This window comes from Herpailurus yagouaroundi, unplaced genomic scaffold, assembly GCF_014898765.1.
Source record: "Herpailurus yagouaroundi ecotype Mexico unplaced genomic scaffold, PumYag 160, whole genome shotgun sequence".
NCBI classification, from domain to species: Eukaryota; Metazoa; Chordata; class Mammalia; order Carnivora; family Felidae; genus Herpailurus; species Herpailurus yagouaroundi.
Window position 1 is genome coordinate 19,885,858 of NW_024412401.1, and position 22,137 is coordinate 19,907,994.

The 22,137-nt window shown below is 54.1% G+C and overlaps 1 protein-coding gene across 5 annotated transcripts in view; it reads right to left on the bottom strand.

Annotated features, from left to right (window-relative positions):
- CNTFR (ciliary neurotrophic factor receptor) overlaps positions 1-20,480 on the bottom strand; it is a 38,359-nt gene extending 17,879 nt beyond the window's left edge. For 2 of the 5 annotated variants that reach the window (XM_040481516.1, XM_040481519.1), the window contains exons 1-3: positions 20,339-20,478; positions 12,473-12,582; positions 486-570 (exon numbers count right to left, since the gene is read on the bottom strand). In XM_040481516.1, the coding sequence (XP_040337450.1) occupies positions 486-570 (85 nt within the window). In that variant the 5' untranslated portion in view covers positions 12,473-12,582; positions 20,339-20,478. Of the gene's footprint in view, positions 1-485; positions 571-12,472; positions 12,583-20,338 lie in introns of all 5 variants that reach the window. The other 3 variants (XM_040481520.1, XM_040481518.1, XM_040481517.1) reach the window with 3 other exon arrangements.
- Positions 20,481-22,137: the final 1,657 nt, after the last annotated feature.

Sequence of the window (22,137 nt, forward strand, 5' to 3'; positions counted from 1 at the left end):
TCTTGTTATCAACCATCTCTGTCTCCATCTTCTCTCTAGGATAGGGGAAAGCAGTCTTGGCCACTGTCTCTCTCAGTGCCTTCCACTACACCCCCCACAAACCCCTAGGGGATCCCATTTCATCAGATTAACATACAGGCCCTACCTATAGCAGCCCCCAACTCCTATCTCACCTGCCCGTTACCCCACACAGCCACTCTAGTAGGAAGAGGAAGAGATTATCAAGCCAGAGATACCATCAGCACGGAACCACATGGAGTGACTGGAGGACTGTGCACATGAGATATCAGTGGGTCACCCAGCGTATCAGTGTCATATGACTTATGTCCTTCTGTGTGTTCATGTGTGGCAATGCCAGCAAGTGCCAGTATGTGGTCTTGGGTGGATGCACACAGCTGTGTGAGAAGGGTTCATGTTCAGCTCTGGGTGGGAGTCATCAGGGAGCACCATCCCACCCCCCCAGAATCCTCTCCTCCAACACTCACCCTGAGGACTGTGTCTCTGGGCGTAGACAACAGCAGTGGCGGCAGCAAGCACAGCACAGCAGGCCCACGGGACAGGAGCAGCCATCTGCTGGGAGAAATGGGGATAGGGGATGGCGGGGGAAGGAGAGGCATCAGCCCAGGCAGGAACCTCCTGGGAGCCCCTCCCTATTCTCAGGCAAGACTGGGAAATCCCAGCCCTAGGGCTAGGACACCTTGACCCCAAATGCCCTTCTTAATGGGGCTCAGGATTCTCTTCCAAGCAATAGAAAGCAACATTATTGGCATCTGTAGGCAAACATTTGCTAAGATGGTACAAGGCAACCTACAGTGGTTTGTTGTTCGATAAGGCTGCTGGTTGCAGGATGTAGTCAACCACGGATGAGTTATGGAACATTGGTTATGCTAGGGCCATTTTTATAAAAACAAAAATAACTTTACTGGTGAGGTTGGCTAATTAGCTATAAACATTGCAAACTGAAGGGTAATGTTTGAACTTAACACGAGGTCTATACTTCTCCAAATTGCCTTGAATGGAAGGCCCCCTGCTGTGCTCCTGGGGAGAAAGCCTGAAACCTGGATGGTTAGAAGCCCCTCATATCTGCACCCCCCCCCCACTTCCCCATGAGCCTTGCCACTGGGCTCTGTGATGTTCACAGCACCAGGGTACCAAGGTCAGATGTGGCTTTTGCTTTAGTGTACAGTGACCAGGAGAGAAAGGGTATTTCACATATAAGTCCTTGTTGGGGGACCCAGCCCATCCTTTACCCCAGACATGTGCCCCAGGAGCCTGAGACCCTCAGCCCAGCAGATGTGCATCAGTGTTTACACACACCTACATAGGTACACAAAGCACGGTGAGGATATGTCCCCACAAGTCAGGATGGTTCCAGTGGCCCCCTAATCTGTTATCCTGCTTCATGGGATGGATCCAACTGCACCCCAATCTACCCCAGCACACAATCATACCTGAGGGCAGGGAAATAACTATTCCCTACAGAAAAAGCCTCAAATATGACCCTTCTACCCTAGTGTGAGGAGACAGGGGGACTGTCAACCAGACAGAAGCAGAGATCTAGAAGAGGAATACTGCCAGACACTCAACCAGGGTGAGTGGTACTGTCAGAAATATAGCCTGAAATACAGCCAAGACACTGTGCAGAGAAACTGCCCAAAACAACCAGACAGAATCCCAGAGAAACAGCACACACAGTTGGAGATATACTAAAGACACTGTGTGAGGCACAATCAGATAAAACCAGAGAAACAGGTAGCTATAACCAGATAACCAGGCAGAGACATGGTCAGAGACTAACTGACATACAACCAAAGGATCCACCAGAAATACTGTAAAATGCTCAGCACATGCGAGCAAATGTACCACCAGAGAAAGAGCAAGAAACACAGGCAGAGAAACCATCAGCGACATAGCAAGAGAGCTAGAGACACTGTCAGAAACCATGCCAGAGAAACTGCCTGACACACAAGCAGAGAAATACCAGAGAAACTGATAGACACAAACAGGCATACACCCAAAAATACAGCTAGTGAGAGAGCCAGAGACATAGCCAGATGCTCAGTCAGGAAGTATCCACACCACTAAAAACACTGCCAGGGACACTCAGACACACAGACACACTGCCAGACACAGCCAGAGACACTGTCAGAAATACTGCCAGACAAACAGCCAGACATACAGCCAGAGAACTGCCAGAGAAACTGCAAACAGAGCTACAGCAGGGAGGAGACAAATGTGAGTGTCAGCCTGTAGCAGCGGGTGGGAGAACTGGAGAAAATCTGACTTCCGGGGGCTCCTTTATGGGAGAGGGTTCCTGCCTGCCTGTTGCTACACTAACCCCTCACCAGGTGAGTCCCCACATCTGCACCTGGTTGTCCTCCAGCCACAGCCACAGGTGCTCTGTCTGACTGCTCCTCCCTGGCACAGCTTGTCTCTCTAGGCCCTGGGTGGCTCTGGCTACCCCTCCCACATCAGTGACTCCCAGGGCCTTAGCTACCACTTGGCCTGACTCCTCTTGATCCTCAGCCACTCCCCTATCTTCAACTATTCCTCAGGCCTAGAAGGTTAAGACAATGGCCAAAGTCACAGTCAGCAAGCAGTGGGGCCAGGAAATGAACCCAGGAACTGTATGAATTCAGAAGGAGCTAAGGAGCAAAGGAGAGGGAGAGAGAGAGGCAAGAGGTTGGAGGCCTACCTAGTTCTCCACCTCAATCACTGCAGGTAGCCCTCAGATAGTCCCCCCCAGCACCTCTGCCATCTGTCCATGTCTTTCTCCACACAGCCAGGAAAATACTCTACCTTAGTTCCAGGCCCCACTGCCTACCACATGGGAGCAGGAATCAGGGCATGCGGAGGCAGAGGGGACCAAGGTTAGATCACAGGATGAAAGAAGAGGGACAGGGTGGCCCTCTGCTCCCAGCTCCTTCCTGGTCCCAGTTGGGAGTGCAGGGGAAAGGAGACAGCCTGGCATGAGTGTGCATGTATACAAGCATGCATGTATGCATGCACATGCAAACACACACACACACACACACACACACTCAGGCCCCCTCAGGGGGAGGGGTGGCTTCTTCATCAAAGTCGCCTCCATCAGCCCGATGAGTTACTGTAAGGGCCGGGCCCTGGGCCAACGGGGCTGCAGCCATGGGAGACGGGCGCTGCTGAAAGCAAGTGCTGCAGAGAGTGGGGGATGGGGTACCAAGACAGACACTGCATGGCTGGGGGCACCCAGAAAAGAGAAAGACCCAGGGAGGGGGGAGCATAGAGACAGGGAAAGAGGGAAAGCCATTAGCCAAGACCCAGGGGACAAGAAGATACCAAGATAGGGAGAAAGGGAAGAAGAGACCCGGGAAGAGAGATAGAGACCACAGGGTTGGGGCAGGGATTCAAGGGCAGAAGAAGGGATAGACCCAGAAAGCGTCTCTGTGTCTACCCTACAGCATCTCCCTAAGCCCATCCATCTCCCCCAGTGCAAAAGGAGGATAGTGTCCTTGCAGCGTTCCTGGGGGCTATAGGGTTTCTTTCTCCCTGGAGATATGAGTGCAGCTCTCAGGGAATTAGGGTAGACCAAAACCCCACCCTATCCCACCCCATCTCTGCCCCTGCAGATCCAAAAAGTCCCAAACCAATTTCATTTCCCCCTTCCCTCAAAGTCCCAACTGGGTCCATTCCCAGTTAGGGAAGTTGAGGCCAGAGGCATCCAGACTATAACCTCCGCCCTGCCCTAGCTCACCTCAGGCCACCCATTCCAGGGCAAAGAGTCTCTTTCCCAAGAATTTTCCAAGTCCACACCCCATGACTTTGGGATAGATCTGGAGGATAAATCCCATAAAGCTTCAGATAAGGGCTATGCAAACTGGCTGAGGCTCTCTGTAGACCCCTCCAGGGGGCCAGCCTGGCTTCCAGCCAGCCACAGCCCCACCATGAGGAGGCAACAGAGGGCACTCCACTAACAAGAAAGGAGGCCAGGACCTAGCAACCCAAACCCTGTTAGCACAAGGAGCCCAGAACCTCTCCTGACATAGAATCTCATAGTGTCATCGTTATACACACACAGGTGACACATCAAGAGACAAATCCTGGGCCCCAATTTACTGTCACTGTCCCACTGTGACACAAAGACACCATTACACAATGATAACAACACCCAGTGAACAGGGCACATTTCCATAGTTGACAACGACATATAGGGGTGTTGATAGTCTCTGTAGTGACAATAATGCAGTGAATGACAGTCACGTACAATGACACCAACAAATGGGGCAATGATACCTGTTGACACTGACACAATCACAGTGACAGTAATCTCAGAATCAAAGATGCAATGAGACTGACAGTCACATAGAGTAACAATGATGGTGTGTCCACAGTAACACAAGGATGTTGACAGTCAGACTCAGTAACACGGACAGTCATACAGGATAACACCAGCTCACAGTAATATTGGCACCACGGAGGCTGACAGTCACTAGCAGTGACACAGACAGACACAATGACAGACTCCCAATTAGGGAGCAACCTCAATTTCTCAGTTTGAGTCAGGCTTACGAGGGGCCCAAGACCCCTCTTGCCAGCTCCAGCAAACTTCCAGGTGCCCCGTGCCCCCCACCCTCATCCCCTGCCCAGCTAAAGGCAGAACCTGAGGGAGGGGAGGTATGAATTTGGAGAGCTCCTATTTATCCCTGCAGAAGGTTACACAAGCCCAACCCTCAGGAAACCCTGCTACATCCAGGGTTGAACTGAGGGGTTCTGAGCATCACTGGCTGGGGCCCAGCTCTAAATGTGAGTGTTGACATGCAACAATATGTTCTGAGCTTCAAGGCATTAGTTGGTATGGGTATGCTGAGGTCAGGTAGGCTCAATCTGGTCTGAACAATGAACGAGTAGGGAGGGCCCATGTGGTACTCCCCAAAATTAAAATCCAACCAAAGTCACTGGCCTGGACTACCCTTGCAGGGACTTACAGCAGGGTGAGTTCAGGAACATGCATATCTGCTGGGGGGCATCTGACCCATGGCATAGCCAAGGTGACATCTCCACAGCTTCTAGTCCCCCTAGGCAACCCCATACTCCAGAATCCTTCAGTGTGAGGGAAAAGACACTTTGTCCTAGGGCCTCGTCCCCCTCCTCTCTCCCGACAGCAGTTGTAGAGGACCCATCCTGAGAAGAGGCAAGAACACAGGACAGGACACAGCATGGACTGACTTAAAAGCTTAGAGAGCTCTAGAGGCCTCAGACCTGCAGAAGAATTAGGGTAGAGCAAGGAAAAGAGACACCTTCATTTGGAGGTAGAGAGAGAAAATGAGAGAGCAGTGGCAGTAACAGGGACAAGGATGTGGTGGGCAAGGAGGAGCAGCACTGGCCGAAGGGGAGCCTGGGAGAGACAGTCAGGGCTGGCTGGAAGCTCCAAGAAGGGGAGGAGGGGCTAAGGCCGAGAGGCCCCCAGATCCCACCAGGCCTAGACAGCCTGGACAGCGTGGGCGGTGGGGGCGGGGGCAGAGGCCTGAGCAGTCCAGAGGGTGTGTGTGTGGGGGGGTTAAAGGCCGAGGAGGGAGGCCTGGCCCCTGGCAGCTGGCCCAGCAAACCCCCTACCGGGGAAGGGGCGGGCCTGGGTCAGGGGCCAGCTTCTGGGCCTGGGGCTGGCTGGCCACTGGGCAGGCTCCCACTCTCTGTGGCGTCTCTACCTTCTATCTCTGAGTCTCTTGTCTCTGGCTTTCTCTCTGAATCCAGACTTGGCCCTCCTGTCAGCTACTAGTGCCCCCATCCCAAGGGGCATAGGAGCCATGCCTGGGTTCAGGATTCAAGCCTTATCTCCTCCTGGGCTATCACATCCCCACTCACTCTAGGGTCAAGCCCCAGTGCTCAGGGGAAAGGACCCCACCTAAACATAGGCTCCCATCTCCCTCCGTAGAAGGGGGCAGAAGTTGAACACCAGTGGGAGGGGGGCCAGGAGGGAGGCAGAGGGAGCAGTCCCCTAGCTCCAGCCTCTGGCTGAGGTTGTGGAAAAGGAGCGGCCCAATGTGAGTGAGTTGGGGGGGGGTGGGGGTGGGTATCCGCACCTGCTGTTGTGACCTCCACAGCCAGAGATGGGGGCCTGGGGGGGGGGGGACAAGATTCCAATGGATTTTGGCAGCAGCCAGGACTCTGAGTGTTCAAACCCCCCACCTCCAGCCTCTTGCACCATGGGGACCCTGAGATCAGCATGTGCGTGCCCTGCTGCACGTGTGTACAGGCGTGTTGTGGGGGGAACCTGGGGCCTTCCCATGATGGGCCTGGCTGGGCAGCAGGGAGGTATCCTGGAGAGGTGAGAATCTGAATCCCACCAGCCCATGCCCACATGTAGAGCCCTACTCAGGGCCCTGCATGCTGCCTGGTGACCTGGCATGGGCTTGTATATGCACATATACGCAGGCTTGGGCTTAAGCAGCCCTCTATGTGCAAAAGGTCTTGGCTTTCTCCCTTAAAGGTCATCTGGTCCAATCCCCTTCCCATCAAATGGAGAACAGGAAGGGGCAAGTAAGTGTGTATCTTCCCTTTGGGCACATGGTCTCTGGACAACTTCAAAGAACCTGGGGCACAAGCACCAAATTCCCCATCCTCCTAGCCTTAGTCCAGAATCTCTTCTGGCTTCTAGGAGAATCAGGAGGACCCCGCTACCTAGAAAAGGGCCATGCACCAGTCAGGTTAAGTCTGCAGGGAGTGGGGGGTTGCTCTTCTTGATGAGACAGACAGCTGCAGCAGGAGGTTAGATAGCTGGAAGAACTCCCATTCATTGGTGGGGGATGGGCAGAGCAATGACAGTGGAGGGGAGCATGCCAGCTGATGAGGCAGGGAGGAAAGAGGCTGCAAGGCCTTCCATGGAAACAGGACGGACAGAATAGTTTTCCAGACTTGGGAGCTGGGACAAAGATCTATCTGCCTTAGCATCTCTCACTACACCCCATCCCTGGCCCCATCACTGCTATGGTGCAGACACACCCTCTAATATATACACAGAGGCCTATGCTTGCAAGCTTGTGCACACACACACACACACACACACATACACACACACATACATACACACGGGTGGGGTGGGGGGCAGGGGAGACATTGCATGTGAAGCATTGGTTTCTAACAAAAAGAACTGAAAATGGTCTTTCTGACAGAGCTAGAATGGAGTAGGGGGAACAGAAACTTCGCCTGTCTTCATATAACAATGTCCTGTTCTCCCTGCCCCCCTAACACACACACACACACTGCACACACTACTTCTGAGGAAGCTTCTGGTCTGCTGGGCAAAAGCAAGCCATCCTTCCTCCCCCTTACTCCCTCCTCACAGTGGGGAAGCCAGAGCAATCTGTTCCTGATGGGTAAACACAGGCATGAGTACGTGCGCACACATGCTCACAAACACACCAGCAATTCAGGGTCACATGGCACCCAGTGCTCACTTCTCCCCGAGATGTAGCACACACTGGGGACTCTCACTACCACCTGGCAGAGCTCCCTGAAGCCCTCCCTACCTTTACATACACACAGCCAGAGCTTCACAGACACACGCAAGCAGCCTCTCACAGACACTGGCACCCATAGTTCACCATCATGACTACACATCTTGGCCCTCCCACGTGGACGCCCACTGCCACAGCTTCACACACGCTGTGCATGCACACACGTATTACAGTCACAGTCATACACACAGACTCACACACGCTCACTCAAAACAGGCACAGTCTCACATATGGATGCCATCACACATTCAGAACAGTCTATCTTCCACACAGATATCATCGCACCTCCAGAAACTCAGAGTCCCCCAGTCACCTTCAGCCTCTCATGCTCCCACATCCAGCAGTGAGAAATACAAAGATACACACAGAATAGCTACTCCATGCTGGGTCCTTGGATTGCCCAGGCTGCACTTGGGGGTAGGGTGCTAAAGCTCAGGGTAGCCTAAGGAAGAAGGAAAAGGGAGGAGGAACTTTGTTCATCCCCCAAAAGCAAATAAATATCTGATAACTTCCTAGGTGGCTCCTTCCTCCCCTGACCCTGCTTTCCCAGCATCCCGGAATAAGAGGAGATCCAGGCCAGACAGACAGGGTAAGGTAAGGATCCAGGCCAGACACCCCTGGGTGAAGAGATGGTGGCACTGGTAGCAAGAGCCAGAAAACCCCAGAAACAAGCTCACTCCCCAGACCCCTCCTGCCTCCCCTTAGCACCCCCTCTTCTCCAGGATGAGGATCAGCAACAGTTTTCAACCTAGCCACCTGCTGTATGATCCCAGTCCTCTTCAAAACCTCTCTGTGCCCATAACTATTTATAGTGCACCTGAGTGTCAGGCCTGGCTGCAAGAGGCAAGGTAAGGAGAAGGAGATACGGCTCAGACCTCAACCCCCAGCCCCTGCCAAAGCCCTGTCATCACTGTTAGGCCCAAAGAGAGATGGGGACAGCACTGGCCAAGCAAGTGCTCTTCTAACTAACCATTGAGGACAAGAATTGTAAAGTGTCCTTGGACCCTGCAGCCCTGCCCCCCATCACAAGAGAGGACGCTGTGTCGCTGTCCAGGCAGAATGGAATCCAAGCTGTGCTGGCCAGGCCCCAACCTGGGAACAACTGGCATTGCTGTTGACATCCTTACCACTTGCCACTCCAGGTGTAGCTTGGGCCCTAACACCCTATCATAAAGGGAGCATGGTAGGGCTCCCTGGAAGCCAGGTAGGGAAGCAAACATCAGACTGGAGAATGTAAGGAAACCAGGTAGGGCAATCCCATAAAGCCCAGGTGATAGGGACTTAAGGAAAATAGAAAAGTAGACAGTGGGAACAAAAGAAATCAGGCAGAAGGGTCTAGGAAAACCAGGTGACAGAGCCCAAAAGACCATAGGCTGTGGGGACCAAATGAAACTAGGCAGTGGGGACTATAGTTTGCTAGGAGGTGGGAACAAATGAAGCTAGGCAAGAGGCCCACAGGATGTGAGAAAAGAACGATATCAAGAGCTCATCCCCTCTGTAGATGTCACCCCCACACCCTGCCTGGACCTCTTTCTCTGTAGCCCCCTTCCCACCCAGGTTATGGTCCCCTCCCCCAGGCCAGTGGAAACAGCTAGAGCCCCCTCCTCTCTCAGAAGCCTGGGCCGGTTTCAGCCAATGGGCCCCAGCCCCATCCCTGGGACCTCAGGAAGTCCCAGTCCCTCCCACCGGCTGTAGAAGCAGAGGGGCTGTTGGGGAAGGGGGGGGGGAGAAAGAGAAGAGAGACAGCTTGGCAGGGGGAGCGCGCCGAGCAGCCGCGGGGGGCGGGGGCCGAGAAAGGAGCGGGAAGCTCCGAGGCGGGCTGGCGGGCGGCGCCGGCGGGGGTGTCTCAGCGGCGGCAGTGGGGGTGACAAGTTCTCCGGCCCTGCGGCCGCGCGGCCACTGACCTGGGTCCCCGCGCAGGCGCCCCGTCGGTGCCTCCGGCGCTCCTTGGGTCCGCCCCGCAGCCCGCGGGCATCGGGCGCCCGGGGCTGGGGCCCAGGAGGCCCGGGCCGGCCCGGGGGACCGGAGCCCCCCGCAACACCGCGACTCCGGACAGGCGGGCGGGCTAGGGGCCGGCCCGAGCTGTGAGTGAGCGAGCGAGCGAGGCGGCGAGCGGGCCGGGAGGAGGGGAGGAAGGAGCGCGCCACGAGCGAGGCGAGCTAGCAGAGGGAGCGAGTGAGGGACGGCAGGCAGTGAGGTCATCCTTTGAATCTAATTGTCTGAGTCAGGAGGAGATGTGGCACTTGATGCTGGGGGAGGGAGGGGGAAGGGACCCTCTGCTCCGAGCAGCGGCCCCTCCTCACACCCAGGGCCGCCCGGGCCTCCCTTCCCCCGCCCAGGGCGAAGTTGCCTCAGGCCAACTCCGGCGGACCCCAGCCTGTCTCAGGGTTGACTGACCTCTGTAGCCAGGGGAAATCAATAAGCCGTGAGATGTGGGACCCAGTCCCACATCACCCCTCAGAGAGTGGCCACCTTCCTACTCTCTGGGGGTGATGGCGACCCCCACCCAGGCCCAGGTCAAGGTTCCTAAATTTCTAAGGGTAATGGTAGGTGCCCAACCCACCTCCAGGTCACATTCCTGCCCTTTGAGGATAAAGGGGAAACTTCAGCCAGCCTTCCAAGTTACCTTCCTGCACTTTAGGAGCGTGGAGCCCCCAATTCTATTCCCTAAGTTACTTCTTGCTCTGGGAATATTAGGGAATCTGGACATTGAACCCCAGCTCACCTTCTGACCCTCTGAGAATAATAGTGCAATGCCACCCAATCTTCCAGTTACTGCACTTTGGGGGCATAAAGACTTCCAATTGACCCCAAAGGTCTCCCTATTCTACATGCCCAACTTTTTAAGAGAGGCAAAGACCCAGGCTAGATTCCCAGGGTCCCCTAGGGGCTGGGCTGCCCAAGGAACCAGGCTACTCCGTGGTGGGGGGGGGTGAAGGGGGACAAGATGGGCCCTGGGTCTGTTAGGTATGCACACCCATGCATGAACATATGACCACATGTGCACATGTGTAAACACACAGGGGGTGCGCACCAGGCAGCTGGGGATGCTCACACCAAGGGCCACACACCCCTCCCCTCACCCCCTGGGGGGAGGGGTGATAAATATTTAAGGGGCTTTTAGCTCAGAAGGGGCTGAAGCTGGGGGAGGGAGGGGGATCCACGATGCTTGATTAATGGGGTTACGGGCTTGGATCAATCCATCCGCCCGCTGCTCCCTGCTCCCTCCCCCCTCCTCCTCCCTCCCTCGGCCTAATGCGCTTTATCAGGAGACGCTTTTCTGACTTGGCAGCGTCGGGTGTTTTAAATAGACCCATTTAGAGCAGGGGTTGGGGGAGAAGGGGGGAAGGGAGACAGAGATTGAGACAGGCTGGGAGACAGAGATGATTCAGGAGAGAGACAAGCCCTGGAAGAGAAACTGGGAGAGGAGAGACAAAAGGAGATGCAGAGACATGGAGATAAGAGACTGAGGATGAGATTCCCAGGGAGGCTGATACGGGAGGGGGTAATGGGAGGCCAAGGGGAAGCTGGGGGGTTGCAGAGCAGAAACAAACAAAAAAAGAGACAGAGAGAGAGAGAGAGAGAGAGAGAGAGAGAGAGAGAGGAAAGGAACCACCAGCAGCGGAGAGAAACCCGGAGAGAGGCTCTCTGCAAGGGCTGAGTGCTAGCCTGGGAGACAGCAGATATCTTTATTTCCAAAAACAGTTTTTCATCCACTTTGTTAAATTAAAAAGCTGTTTTTAAAGTGATGCTGGAGGTGCTGTGGAGGGAGGGTGGACAGAACTGCCAAGTCTTCCCTCCCAGCCTCCTCTTTGGGCCCCCACAGAAGCTGCCTAACCCTTAACTAACCCCAGGGGTGTTCTCTAGCTCCCCTGCTCTCTGTGATCCTCTGGGATCTCTAGAGACACAGTCAGGGCATCAGAGCTACTGTTCATTGGCAGGAAGTCCTTCCTGCTGTCTGGCCTCAGTTCCTCCTGCTGCAGGAGCCCAGTCTCTTGCCCAACCACTAGCCTTCTCTTCTCCAGCCCCTGTTCCAACTCAATACGGTGATCCCAATTGTAGGGGGGTGGGATTATATGCTCATAGAAGTAGCTCACTTTACCATCAAATCATGAGACTCCTCCCAGGTGTGCCCCCTATAAATATTTATTATCTATTGTTGTGTAAATCTGAATTTCTATCAGATACCCTACTCTGTATCCTTAGGTCCTTTGGGAACAGTGGATTGGAAGCTTAACTCTCTACAGCTTTCTGGAGCCTCCCTCCTCTTCAGAACCCCACCTCCATTTTAAGTCCCTTTTATGGCCATGTGTCAGCATTGGATACCCCACCCCACCCTCAAAAACATCCCAGTCCTAGTTCTGAAGGGTCAATCAGTCCCCTACTCCTGGGCCGGGAAAATGGCCAGTCTGTTTGGGAGCTGAGATGAAAAGCCGGCTGGCCTTTGTGGGCCTCTGGCGGGTTTTGGACAATAGGCCCTTCCGTTCCGCTCCAGCGCCTCGATTCCTTGGACGCCCCCACCCTGGGTTGCCAATCGGGGGCCTTGGCTGGCCTTAATGAAAGGCAGGGAGAGTCAAGCCCAGCCCCATGGCTGGCCCCAGAAGATTTTGGAATTTCCGACCCCCATCCCATTTACTCCAAGCCCAGCTGCTTCCCCAATCAAGCCAGAGAGATGCTTTGGGGGCAGAGAGGGAGCCTGACAATGAGACAGAAATATACTCCCACATCCAGGATTCAGCACTCTAAGTACAGAACCCAGTTTTCTGACCTGGCTTCGCCCTTGCCTGTGTGACTGCGGGTAAGTCCCTTCCCCTTCGTGGGCCCATCATAGGGGCATGAAAAGCCTCAGAAGGAAGAACAGAGGAAGAGAAGGAAGGGATCTCAGGCCCTCCTTCACGCACATCCCCAAACCTATAGCCCCATTGCACCAGCCTGATACCCAGAGACAGACCTGCCTCATGTGGGTCCCCAGCACATACCTCTTCACCACTGGCCGTACACTGAGCACATCAATGTCCTCCTTCTCCAGACCAACTCTTTCCAAGACTTCCAAAACCAAGGGGATGGGATGATGTGACAAGGCTGGATTCTAGAAGGGCAAAGGGCACAAATCAGAGGTCACAGAGGACCCACAGGCCTTAGTCCAACTAAGAACTCATTCCATACAATGTCTCTCAGAGAAGGGGAGACTGAGGCAGGCAGCAGGTAAGTGTCTAGAAAAGGGAAAGGTTTGTTTTTTTTTTTTATGTTTATTTATTTTTGATAGAGACAGACAGAGTGTGAGCAGGGAAGGGACCAAGAGAGACAGAGGAGACACAGAATCCGAAGCTGGCTCCAGGCTCTGGGCTGTCGGCACATAGGCCGATGCAGGGCTCAAACTCATGAACTGAGAGATCATGGCCTGAGCTGAAATCGGAGGCTTAACCAACTGAGCCACCCAGGTGTCCCTAGAAAAGGGAGAGTTGAGAATAGTCCAGACTCCCTCCATCACCCCATGTTGACTTCAGATGCTAAACCACAGGGACAAAGGGAAGCCACAAGTGGCCTAACATCACATACAGATACATACTCATATCCACAAACAATCCAAAGTCCCCAGACAACCAATTCACAGGCACAAGTACCTCCACATCACACACTTTTTCACACGCAACCAGCAGGGCAAAAACACCCACCATCATACTATCCTCTTCTCATCACCACTACGATTTATTGAGAATCTGTTATATGCCAGGAACTGTGTCAAGCACTTTATATGCATTATCTCATTTAATCCTCATGACTTCTCCATGAGGTAGGTTCTATTATTATTCCCATTTGACAGTTGAAAAAACAAGGTTCAGGGAAGTTAAGTAACTTGCCTCAGACCATATAGCTGATCAGTTCCAGTGCACAGATTTGAGTCCAAGTCTAGCTCCAAAGCCTTTGTGCTCTACTGGTTTGCCTATGCAGTTCTCTCTCTTGCCTGCACAATGCCTTTCCCAGTAATAGTAACAGCTAACACTTGTTCAGAGTTCTTAATGAGTCAGGTATCATGATAAGTGCTTAATATACATTTTGTACTGAATCATCAAAACAACTTTAGAGTTAACCTTGTTTCCATTTTACAGATGAGGAAACAGAGGCTCAGAGAACAAAAGCACCTTGCCCAAAATCCCACAAATGGTAGCTGATAAGGAAGCCAGCTTTGTATTCAGAGCTGTCTTGAAAGCCACTATTGCTTCAATGGGCTCCAGTCACTCAACAGAAGAGATCCTCAGGATCCAACTTCCCCTCCCCCCCTAAAAAATAGGTCCCAGATGTGTTTGCCAAAGGCATGGTCAGGTGCCTAAACACATACCCATGAGAAAGGGTCATCCATGTCATCCAACCCTGACCGAAGACGCAACCAGACAGAGATGGCCACAAACTAAAATAAGGTGTTAGAGACAGGGTGGCTGGTGATAATAGATACAGACATACCAAGAGATAGGCAAACAGAGGGAGACAGAGAGGTTAGAGACAAGAGACACACATCAGGCCAGAGACTAACAGACATTTGGGAAAAGAGACAACAGAGGGAGAGGAAGATACAGGCAGACATGAAAAAACACAAATAAGTACCAACATCAAAAGACACAGACACACATAAGGAGCCCTCTAGGGGTGCCTGACTGCCTTGGTCAGTAGAGCATGCGACTCTTGATCTTGGAGTTGTGAGTTCGAGCCCCATGTTGGGTGTAAAGATTACTTTAAAAAAAGGGGGGGGGGGGGGCTCCAACCTTCACAAGAAAAAAATTGTGTAAGCAAACAAGGCTCAGGCTGTGCGCGGCTTGTGCGTATGTGTGCGTGCACATGTGTTGGGGGTGCATGCAGAGTCTGTATCGCTATGCACATTATACCAGCTGTTCCAGCAATTTCATCTGATTAATAATAAATGCCCCGTAATTACAGCTGCTCCCCCAGCCCTCTTTCCTGTTTTTTGTCAGCTGCCAGGCCAGCCCCTTATGGACCCCACGGCCCTCTCCATCCTCACCTGCTGCCTTCTAGTAGGCTGAGAGGATACAACCTGATGGAGGAGGCCAGACTCCCATTCTGAGGAGGGAATGAATACCCATCTAAGATTAATGCCCTCTACCTCCAAGTAAAAGACCATCTCCCTTAGGTCTCACTCGGTACTCTCCCCTATCCTAGGTATAACCTGTGACTCCTAACATGGCCTAGGGGCCCAAGTCTAGGAAGCAAAGAGATAAACTACAAACTCCCCTTGTCCACCCTTTATCACTCACTGGTTGAGAGAAGTCTCCATTCACAAACTTCCCCTAGCTTTGGAACCCCATAGACTCAAAGGAGGAAGGAACTAGTTCAGCGGCCCCCACCACATCATTCCAACCCAGAATCTCTGCCTACTTGTGTATCCTCCTGCTTTGGACACTGGGTGGCTCCGCCTCCATTCCTGAGCGCCACCCCCCACCCCCCCAGGTCCACCTCCTTCCAGGCCTCCCACCCTAGCTCTCCAAGGCAGCTCTATCAGAATCAGCTGTGGGTTTGTGCTGATCTGTTTCTAATCGCTGGGGCCTGGTTCACGCTTGCCCCCCCCCCCCCAAATATTGATTCCATTATTTGGAGAATCATTGACGTCAGGGAGCTGGATGGGTGCCAAAACCGCCTTCTCTCCGGGCCTGGGCCAGGGCCCAGGCCCCCCCCCCCCCCCCCCCCGTGATTTCACAGAGGGGCCCAGAAAGGTCAGCTTACAGGCCAAGGTCACATGGCATCTGCCCTCAGAGGCCAGGCTTTTCTTACCTTTTTGGAACCACTGTGCAGCATCCATCCCCAGGGAAGAGGGGATACACAGATGCCTGGGAGGTCAGAAGTGAGGTGGGGGCCTATAAAAGGGGGTGTACAAGAACCCCACTGGGACTCAGGCTGCAAGGAAGGGCTCTAGGAGGTAGGGGTGGGGGCAGTGGCTCAGAAAAGGCTACTTAAGGAAGATTTTTTTTTTTTTCTTTGCCACATACTTATTTTGGAATATCTTGAAGCTGGACTTGAAATGGTTACGACTGACTACTTAATTTATACATCTGATATCAGATATATCTTCAAACTCCCCAGGAAGTAAATTCTCTACAGTGTAAAATAACAGACTACCCTAAATGTTGCCATAATTTGAAGAACTCGCACCACTAGTTTTATAAATCTTTGTCCCATATACAACAGAAGCTCTGTCTCTCATGCATCTCCTGCCCATGCTGCCTCAGTTTTCCTATACTCTCCTAGTCTCTTCTGGCTCTGTGTCTATCTTATCAAGATGCAGCCACTGCTACACTAGCCCACACGAGCAACTCCTAGGCTCTGGCTGGACAGGGTATTTTTAGGATCTGAACCCCGTGTTCTCAGACAGACATTAATAACCAATACAGACAGTCTGTGGTGCCCACAGCAGCTAAACAACCTCAGAGCCTAGCCTCAGCAGCTCAGAGATGGGGTCTATTGCCTTAGCTAGAGTCCAAGAAACCAACCTAGAGAGACCAAGGCACACGCTCACAACCACATGAGAAAAGGACTTACCCACCTTCTGAAAAATCCTGAAGCAGAGAGGACAGAAGTGACCTCTGACCTCTGCCACAGAATCAGTCATCCCCATCTCCACCCCAGTCGCCCTTAGTCCCACCCTTTTCAAGGAATAAGCTGCCTATCCTCTGCACCCCTTCCCTGAGTGCAAGGAGATCCTTCCTTTAGCCTAAACTACAAATCATTCAGGTGCCTTTCAAGTCAAATAGGGGTAATACAACAGACACTGCTCTGTCTCAAGCCACAAACCCCAGAGAATCCCCTCTCCCACTCAACAATTCATTCCTCAACATTTATTGAGCACCTAATCTGTGTCAGGTACTGTGCTGGCAGTTGAGGATATGGTCCTGCCCGTACGGAGCACTCAGTCTGATGAGAGAGAAAAAGATGCATCACCCTCTTACCAAGGAGTGTTCCAGGTCTGTGCCAGGGGCAGGGTACAGCAGTGAGCAGAGAAACCCAGTCCCCGGGTCCCACAGAGCTCACAGGCAATTACTACGTAACTTTGCTGAGTTTTGTGAGGGGAAATTATAGTGTATAGTGTGGCATACTGACCATCCCAGGTCTGGAAAAACTCCTTCAGGATTGAGGACTCTTCCAATCCTAAACTCCAGGAGCTCTTGCCCTGACCAGATGTCATCATTATAGTCTAGCCTCAGTTCCTTCCACTGTAGCTGTAGCCCCAGCTTCCCAGAGCTAGTTCTGCAAGAAACAGGGTCTAACTCTTCCCCACATCTGCCCTAGCTCCCCCTTCCACCTCTTGGCCCCCAGAGTTCCTGGCTCTGGTGACCCCCAACCCAGCATGACTCTGTGCTTTGGAGGCTCTCTTTGCCCTCTACAGAGGTAAAGGGGAGTGATGACCTCAGCACCTTCAGCCCACAGGGACCACTGGCCTCCCCAGCCTCTCCCCACAGGAAGCTGGAGCCTGGGTGGGTGTGGTCACCCAGGGCCACAGTTTACACAACTCTCCTCACCCTATGGTGGGACTGGAGGAGGGGTCAGCTCTCTTCTCAGCCTTCTTGCTCTCTGGGACCCCCCCCCCAACCAGGAACACATGGTCCCCCCCCACCACCACCCATCTGCATTTCAAAGAAAATCTGCTCCATATGTTTCCATTCATTTACACTTCAACTCACCATGGGGGGGGGGGGGGCAGAGACCAGAATGCCAGTCCTTCAAGCCCCCCCCCCCAGGGGGGTGGGGAGCATGTGTCCCCTTCAGGGACAGGGAGCTGATAGAGCTGAGCCATCTGAGCCTGAGGGCCAGATCTGTACTGCTGTCGGGGTGCCCATGGGATGATTATGCACCTCAGGCAGCCCTAACTTGCTGGCCTCCACAGCAGGAAGATATGTAAGCCCAGCAGTGTCTCCAAGGCAGGTGGAGTCCCAGCATAGTTTACAACCTAACCCAACCCTCCCCCACAGGGTTACTGCTTTTCTGGGGAGTACAGTAGAGATCGCTGGTCATACCATAGAGACAAGGTTAAGAGCTCCACAGACACTCCAGGAGACATTGTGAGATATAACATAACTTGGCCTCTATCCTTCTCCAGCCAGGGCAGAGGAAATACGAGGGTGGATTTCAGTCCAGTCTCCTCCTTTGGCTACCTTCTCACCACAGATCCAGGCTACCATCTCCCTTAGAATCAGAGATTCAATACCCTGGAAAGGTCAAAGGAGCCAGAGGTCTACCGTCTCACCAAGTCAGTCTTGACACTCCTCCCATACTAAGGATGACTGGGATGGGAGAAATGTCTTGGGAAGACACGAGTCTTTTTTCCCCACACCGATTCCCTTACCACAGAAGGGGTACCCAAAACTATTTAAGGGGGATATGCTTTCACATGGGGACTCTAAGAGTACATAATCACTCCTGTGCCAAAAAGCCACTCAGATCGTCCTACCAATAGCCTTAGTCTCCTTGCAGAAAGAAAGGCAAAAAGGTTTAACTGGGTGAGTGCTTCCCACAACCCTTTCCATCAGTCCACAACCCAAGTGAGTGACACTCCCAAATATGTATCCTCTCTCCTTTCCACCTTTGGAGGGGACATGTCTTGTGGCAGTTGCTGTTCCTTACCCAACTGCCCTGTTCTACACCATAAACCAAAGAAAGCATGGGTGTATTTGACTATGAGTTCACCACAACCCTAGTTTGGGTTTGAATGTGAGCCCCAGGATGGAAGCATAACTGGGTGTGATTCCAAGTGTGAATCCCAGGGCCCCCATGTGAATATATAAAAGTGTAGTGTGAGTCTAAGCCCCAAGACAGAAGTGAGTTTAATGTAATCACCAGAGATGCTAGTCTTGAGTGTGAACACTGAACACTGGGTCCCTGAGTGATCCCAGGATGGAAGTGAGAATCTTGCTAGTGTGAATCTCAGTGTGAGCTCCAAGGTAAAAGGATGAGTCTATGAACCTCAGTGTCTTGTGTGAATCTTGAGTTCAAATATGAGCCCGATGTTCCCCATGAGAATCTGAGTGTGAGCCCTTAGTCTTCATGTGACTCCAGCTATGAGCCCCAGAATATAAGTGTGAATCCAAAATGGAAGTCCAGGGTCTTAGTGTGAATCCAGATGTGAACTCTAGGACCCCAGTGAGATTCTGAGCATGGGCTCTAGGTATCAGTGTAAGTCTATGAGCCTCAGAACAGGAATGAGAATAGAAGTGTCAGCATGAGTCCCAACGTGAGTCTGATGTAACCCTACAACTGAAGTGTACAGTTGGATATGAGCCCCAGAATTTAAGTGTGAATCTGAGTGTATGCCTATATGCATTTAAGCGTCCCAGTGTGAATCTGACTATGAATTCTAAAGAAGCCCCAGGAAGTCTTGAATGTGTAGTTTAAACTCCTAGTTTTTGTCTAAGGTTCAGAGTCCCTCGGAGTATTAACCCTGACGGAATGTGAACCTTAGCTCCATGTCACCAATCCTGACCAGGAACCCCAAGAACCAATCCAGAGGATTTGTGTGGTTTTGACAGTAGAGAGAGAGGCATAGTTTATTGAGACACATAGGCCCTCCACCCCCAAGCCCTGGCTAGCCCTGCAGCCATAGGAATATTCAATTGTTCAAGTCACATTCCTACACAAGCAATGGTACACCATTACACCCAGAGTTAGAACACAAAAATACACTGTTTCAGACGCCCTGGACATACAGCAATTGTCAATGCAAACACACACCCAGCATTTCAAATTCCCACCTCAATGATTACAGCCGCATGAACACCCCCAGTGACACAGACACAAACATACCAAGTATTACAAGCAAAACAACTAGCGTTACAGACCCATTCCCACAGTGGCATGCAGACACACACCTAGTGTTGCAGACAAGCTGCCAGCCACACAGACACACACAGACACTAATCAAAGAGAGAGCCTAGACAGAAAGAGAAAGAAAATCCTGAATTTTCAACAAGGCGTGAAATAGTCCTGCCCGCCTGAAGCTACTGAAGGGGGGAGGGGGCCAAGGGAGCGAGCGAGCGCGAGAACTAGACGCAGGAGAAGAGGCTCTGGAGAGGAGAGGAGCCGAGGAAGAGAGCTGTCCGTCTGGTGACCTCCCCGCGGCCCAGCCCCCACGCACGGGGAGATACACTACTCGGAACAACACAGGGACACCCAAGCCGACTCACACAGAGCCGCACTGGAGGAGACACACACGGGCTGACTCACAAAGAGACGGGGATACACCACAAGCGGACTCACAAACACACAACAGAGGGGGTCTTACAAAGAGACACTGAAGGAAACCCACTACATGGAGATACAGGCGGACTCACGAGGAAACCACAGGCAGGCTCACACCGAGACACACACACGCGGATTCACACGGACACACATACACTGGCAAACGCGCAACCGTCCGTTCACACCCCTGGGCGCTTTTAAGTCTAGATTTCTGCGGGAGAAGGAATCCGCCTTCGGGCGCGCGGGGGTCACTACGACCCCCCAGTTCCGGAATTTTCCCAGACCCCGCGTGCGCTGCTGAGGGGTGAGAGAGAATAGGGACGCTAGGACAATCCGCCCCGGCCACATCCCCCCCGCCGATTGTCCGCCCCCACCATCACCACGCCCAACCCCCGACGCCCCGGGACGCTGGGGGCCGCTTCTCACGCGCCCCCGCCCCCGAGTTTGCGGGCAAAGTTTCCCTTGAACTTTCCCGTTTCTCTCTTCCCCGGGGTCGCGGGCCCACGCGTGTCCTCTCCCTCTTCCCGCGCGCACGAGGGCCGCGGGTCTGTCGGTCAGCCCGAGGGTCTGAGGGTCCGGCCGCGCGCTGTCCGCCGCGGGGTACTTACCGCGCCCTCGGGCCGCGGGGGCTCCGCGCCTCGCCCTTCGACCACCCCGGGCAGGGAGCGAGGCACGGAGCGCGGAGCTAGCACCGCTGCCGGATCCCGCTGCCGAGCCCCGCGCCGCGCCGGCTGGAGCCGCCGCCTCCGCTGCCGCCGCCGCCGCCCGCTCTGCACCGGCTCCTCGGCGCTCGGCGGCTTTAACCCCCCCATCCTCCTCCCTCCCTCGCGCGCTCCCTCCCTCCTTCCCTCGCCCATGTGACCGCGGGCGCCCGCTCGGCCGCGCGCGCCCTCGCTCCCCTCCCCCTCCCGCCTTGTCTCCCCGCGCCTCCGCGGCCGCGCGCCACGACCCCCTCCCGGCCACTGCCCCCGCGCGCCCCCGCCCTGGCACGCTCCCGCGCCTGGCACGCGCGGGCACACTCACTCTGCGCAGGCTTGGGAGCCCCCACTCCCACTAGACTCGCGCTCGCACGAACCCTCCCCCCGCTGGCACACTCGCCCGCACTGGCACGCGTGGCCCCCTCACATTCGCCCTTCCTTGGGAACGCCCGCCCTCCAGACGGCTGTGGCCCCTGTGCTTCACGCGCAGGCCCGGCCGCTGGTCTCAAAAACACGCGTGCACACGTACCCGCACCCACTCCGCCGGGCTCCCTAGGGACGCTGGGCGCGCCCCCTTCTCCCCCTCCCAGGTCGCTCATTCACACTCCCTCTCTCACTCAGCCTTGGCCAGGTCTCTGCTGCTCAGTGCTCCCGCTTGTTCAGGCCTTGACTACCTCGTACAGACACCCTGGCATACCCTGGGCCAATTCTCAGGGTCCTCCCGCAGGCATCTCTATGACAGAAGCACGAGCCAGAGCCCCCAGGACCCATTTTGGGTACAGGAGACCAGCCGTCTCTGCCCCTCCCCTATTCTGCTCCCAGCAATGACCACTCTCACAGTCATACACACATACACCTCTCACGCGGAGGGAAGGGGGCTTTTCGCTACCCTGACCAGGATGGACCAGGCTGGGAGTCCAGGCCTTCTCTCCCATCAAGTCTCCGGTGACACTATAACCTATCCCCTTTCCTCGCCCCGCGGGACACATGGTCTGGGGGGAAACCTCCGCTGGGATGAACAGGGTAGGGAGGTTACACCCTCTATGCCTGGACGGGCAGTTCCAGAATGCGGGGCACGCACGAGTTTGGCGCTGGAGGTTCACCCTTCGAGTTTTCCTTTCGCAGCCTCGGCCCCTGAGGGGCCAGTGTGCTCACTTCACTTGCCCTCGGGCCTCTGGTCTGGCTACAACAAGGGGGATTAAGGCTAGACAACCCAACCAACTTCTGAGGCCACGCGAGAGCGCAAAAGAAAGGTTGAATGCCAGAGGCGGAGAACGAGTGGCCCACCCCTATCTCCACCCCATGGATTTTTCACCCGACCTTTGACCATTAATCCCTGCGCCTGGCCCCTCCCGGGAGCTGCTCCAGGGCTGGGGGCGGGGAGAGGGGAAGGAACTATCTCGCAGTTTCCTCACACCCTTTCCCAGTAGGCTGCCCAAGCGCCGGGCCCTTTCCCAAGAAGTGCTTCAGGGACTCCCTTGTTCCCGCCATTGCCTGGGCTTTTCACTTTCACTTCCGTGGCTTCGGAATCCCCTCAGAGCAACCGGCTGGGGTCAGCCGGGGCTGAGGCTCAGAGAGGGCCAGCTGGGGCTTAAAGATACACAGCGAAATAGTGGCACTCAGCTGAGATCCCGCCCATCCCTACCCACAGTAAGGGTCCCTTAACCAGCCTCTCGGGCCCGCAGCCTCCAGATTCCCAGGCCACGGAC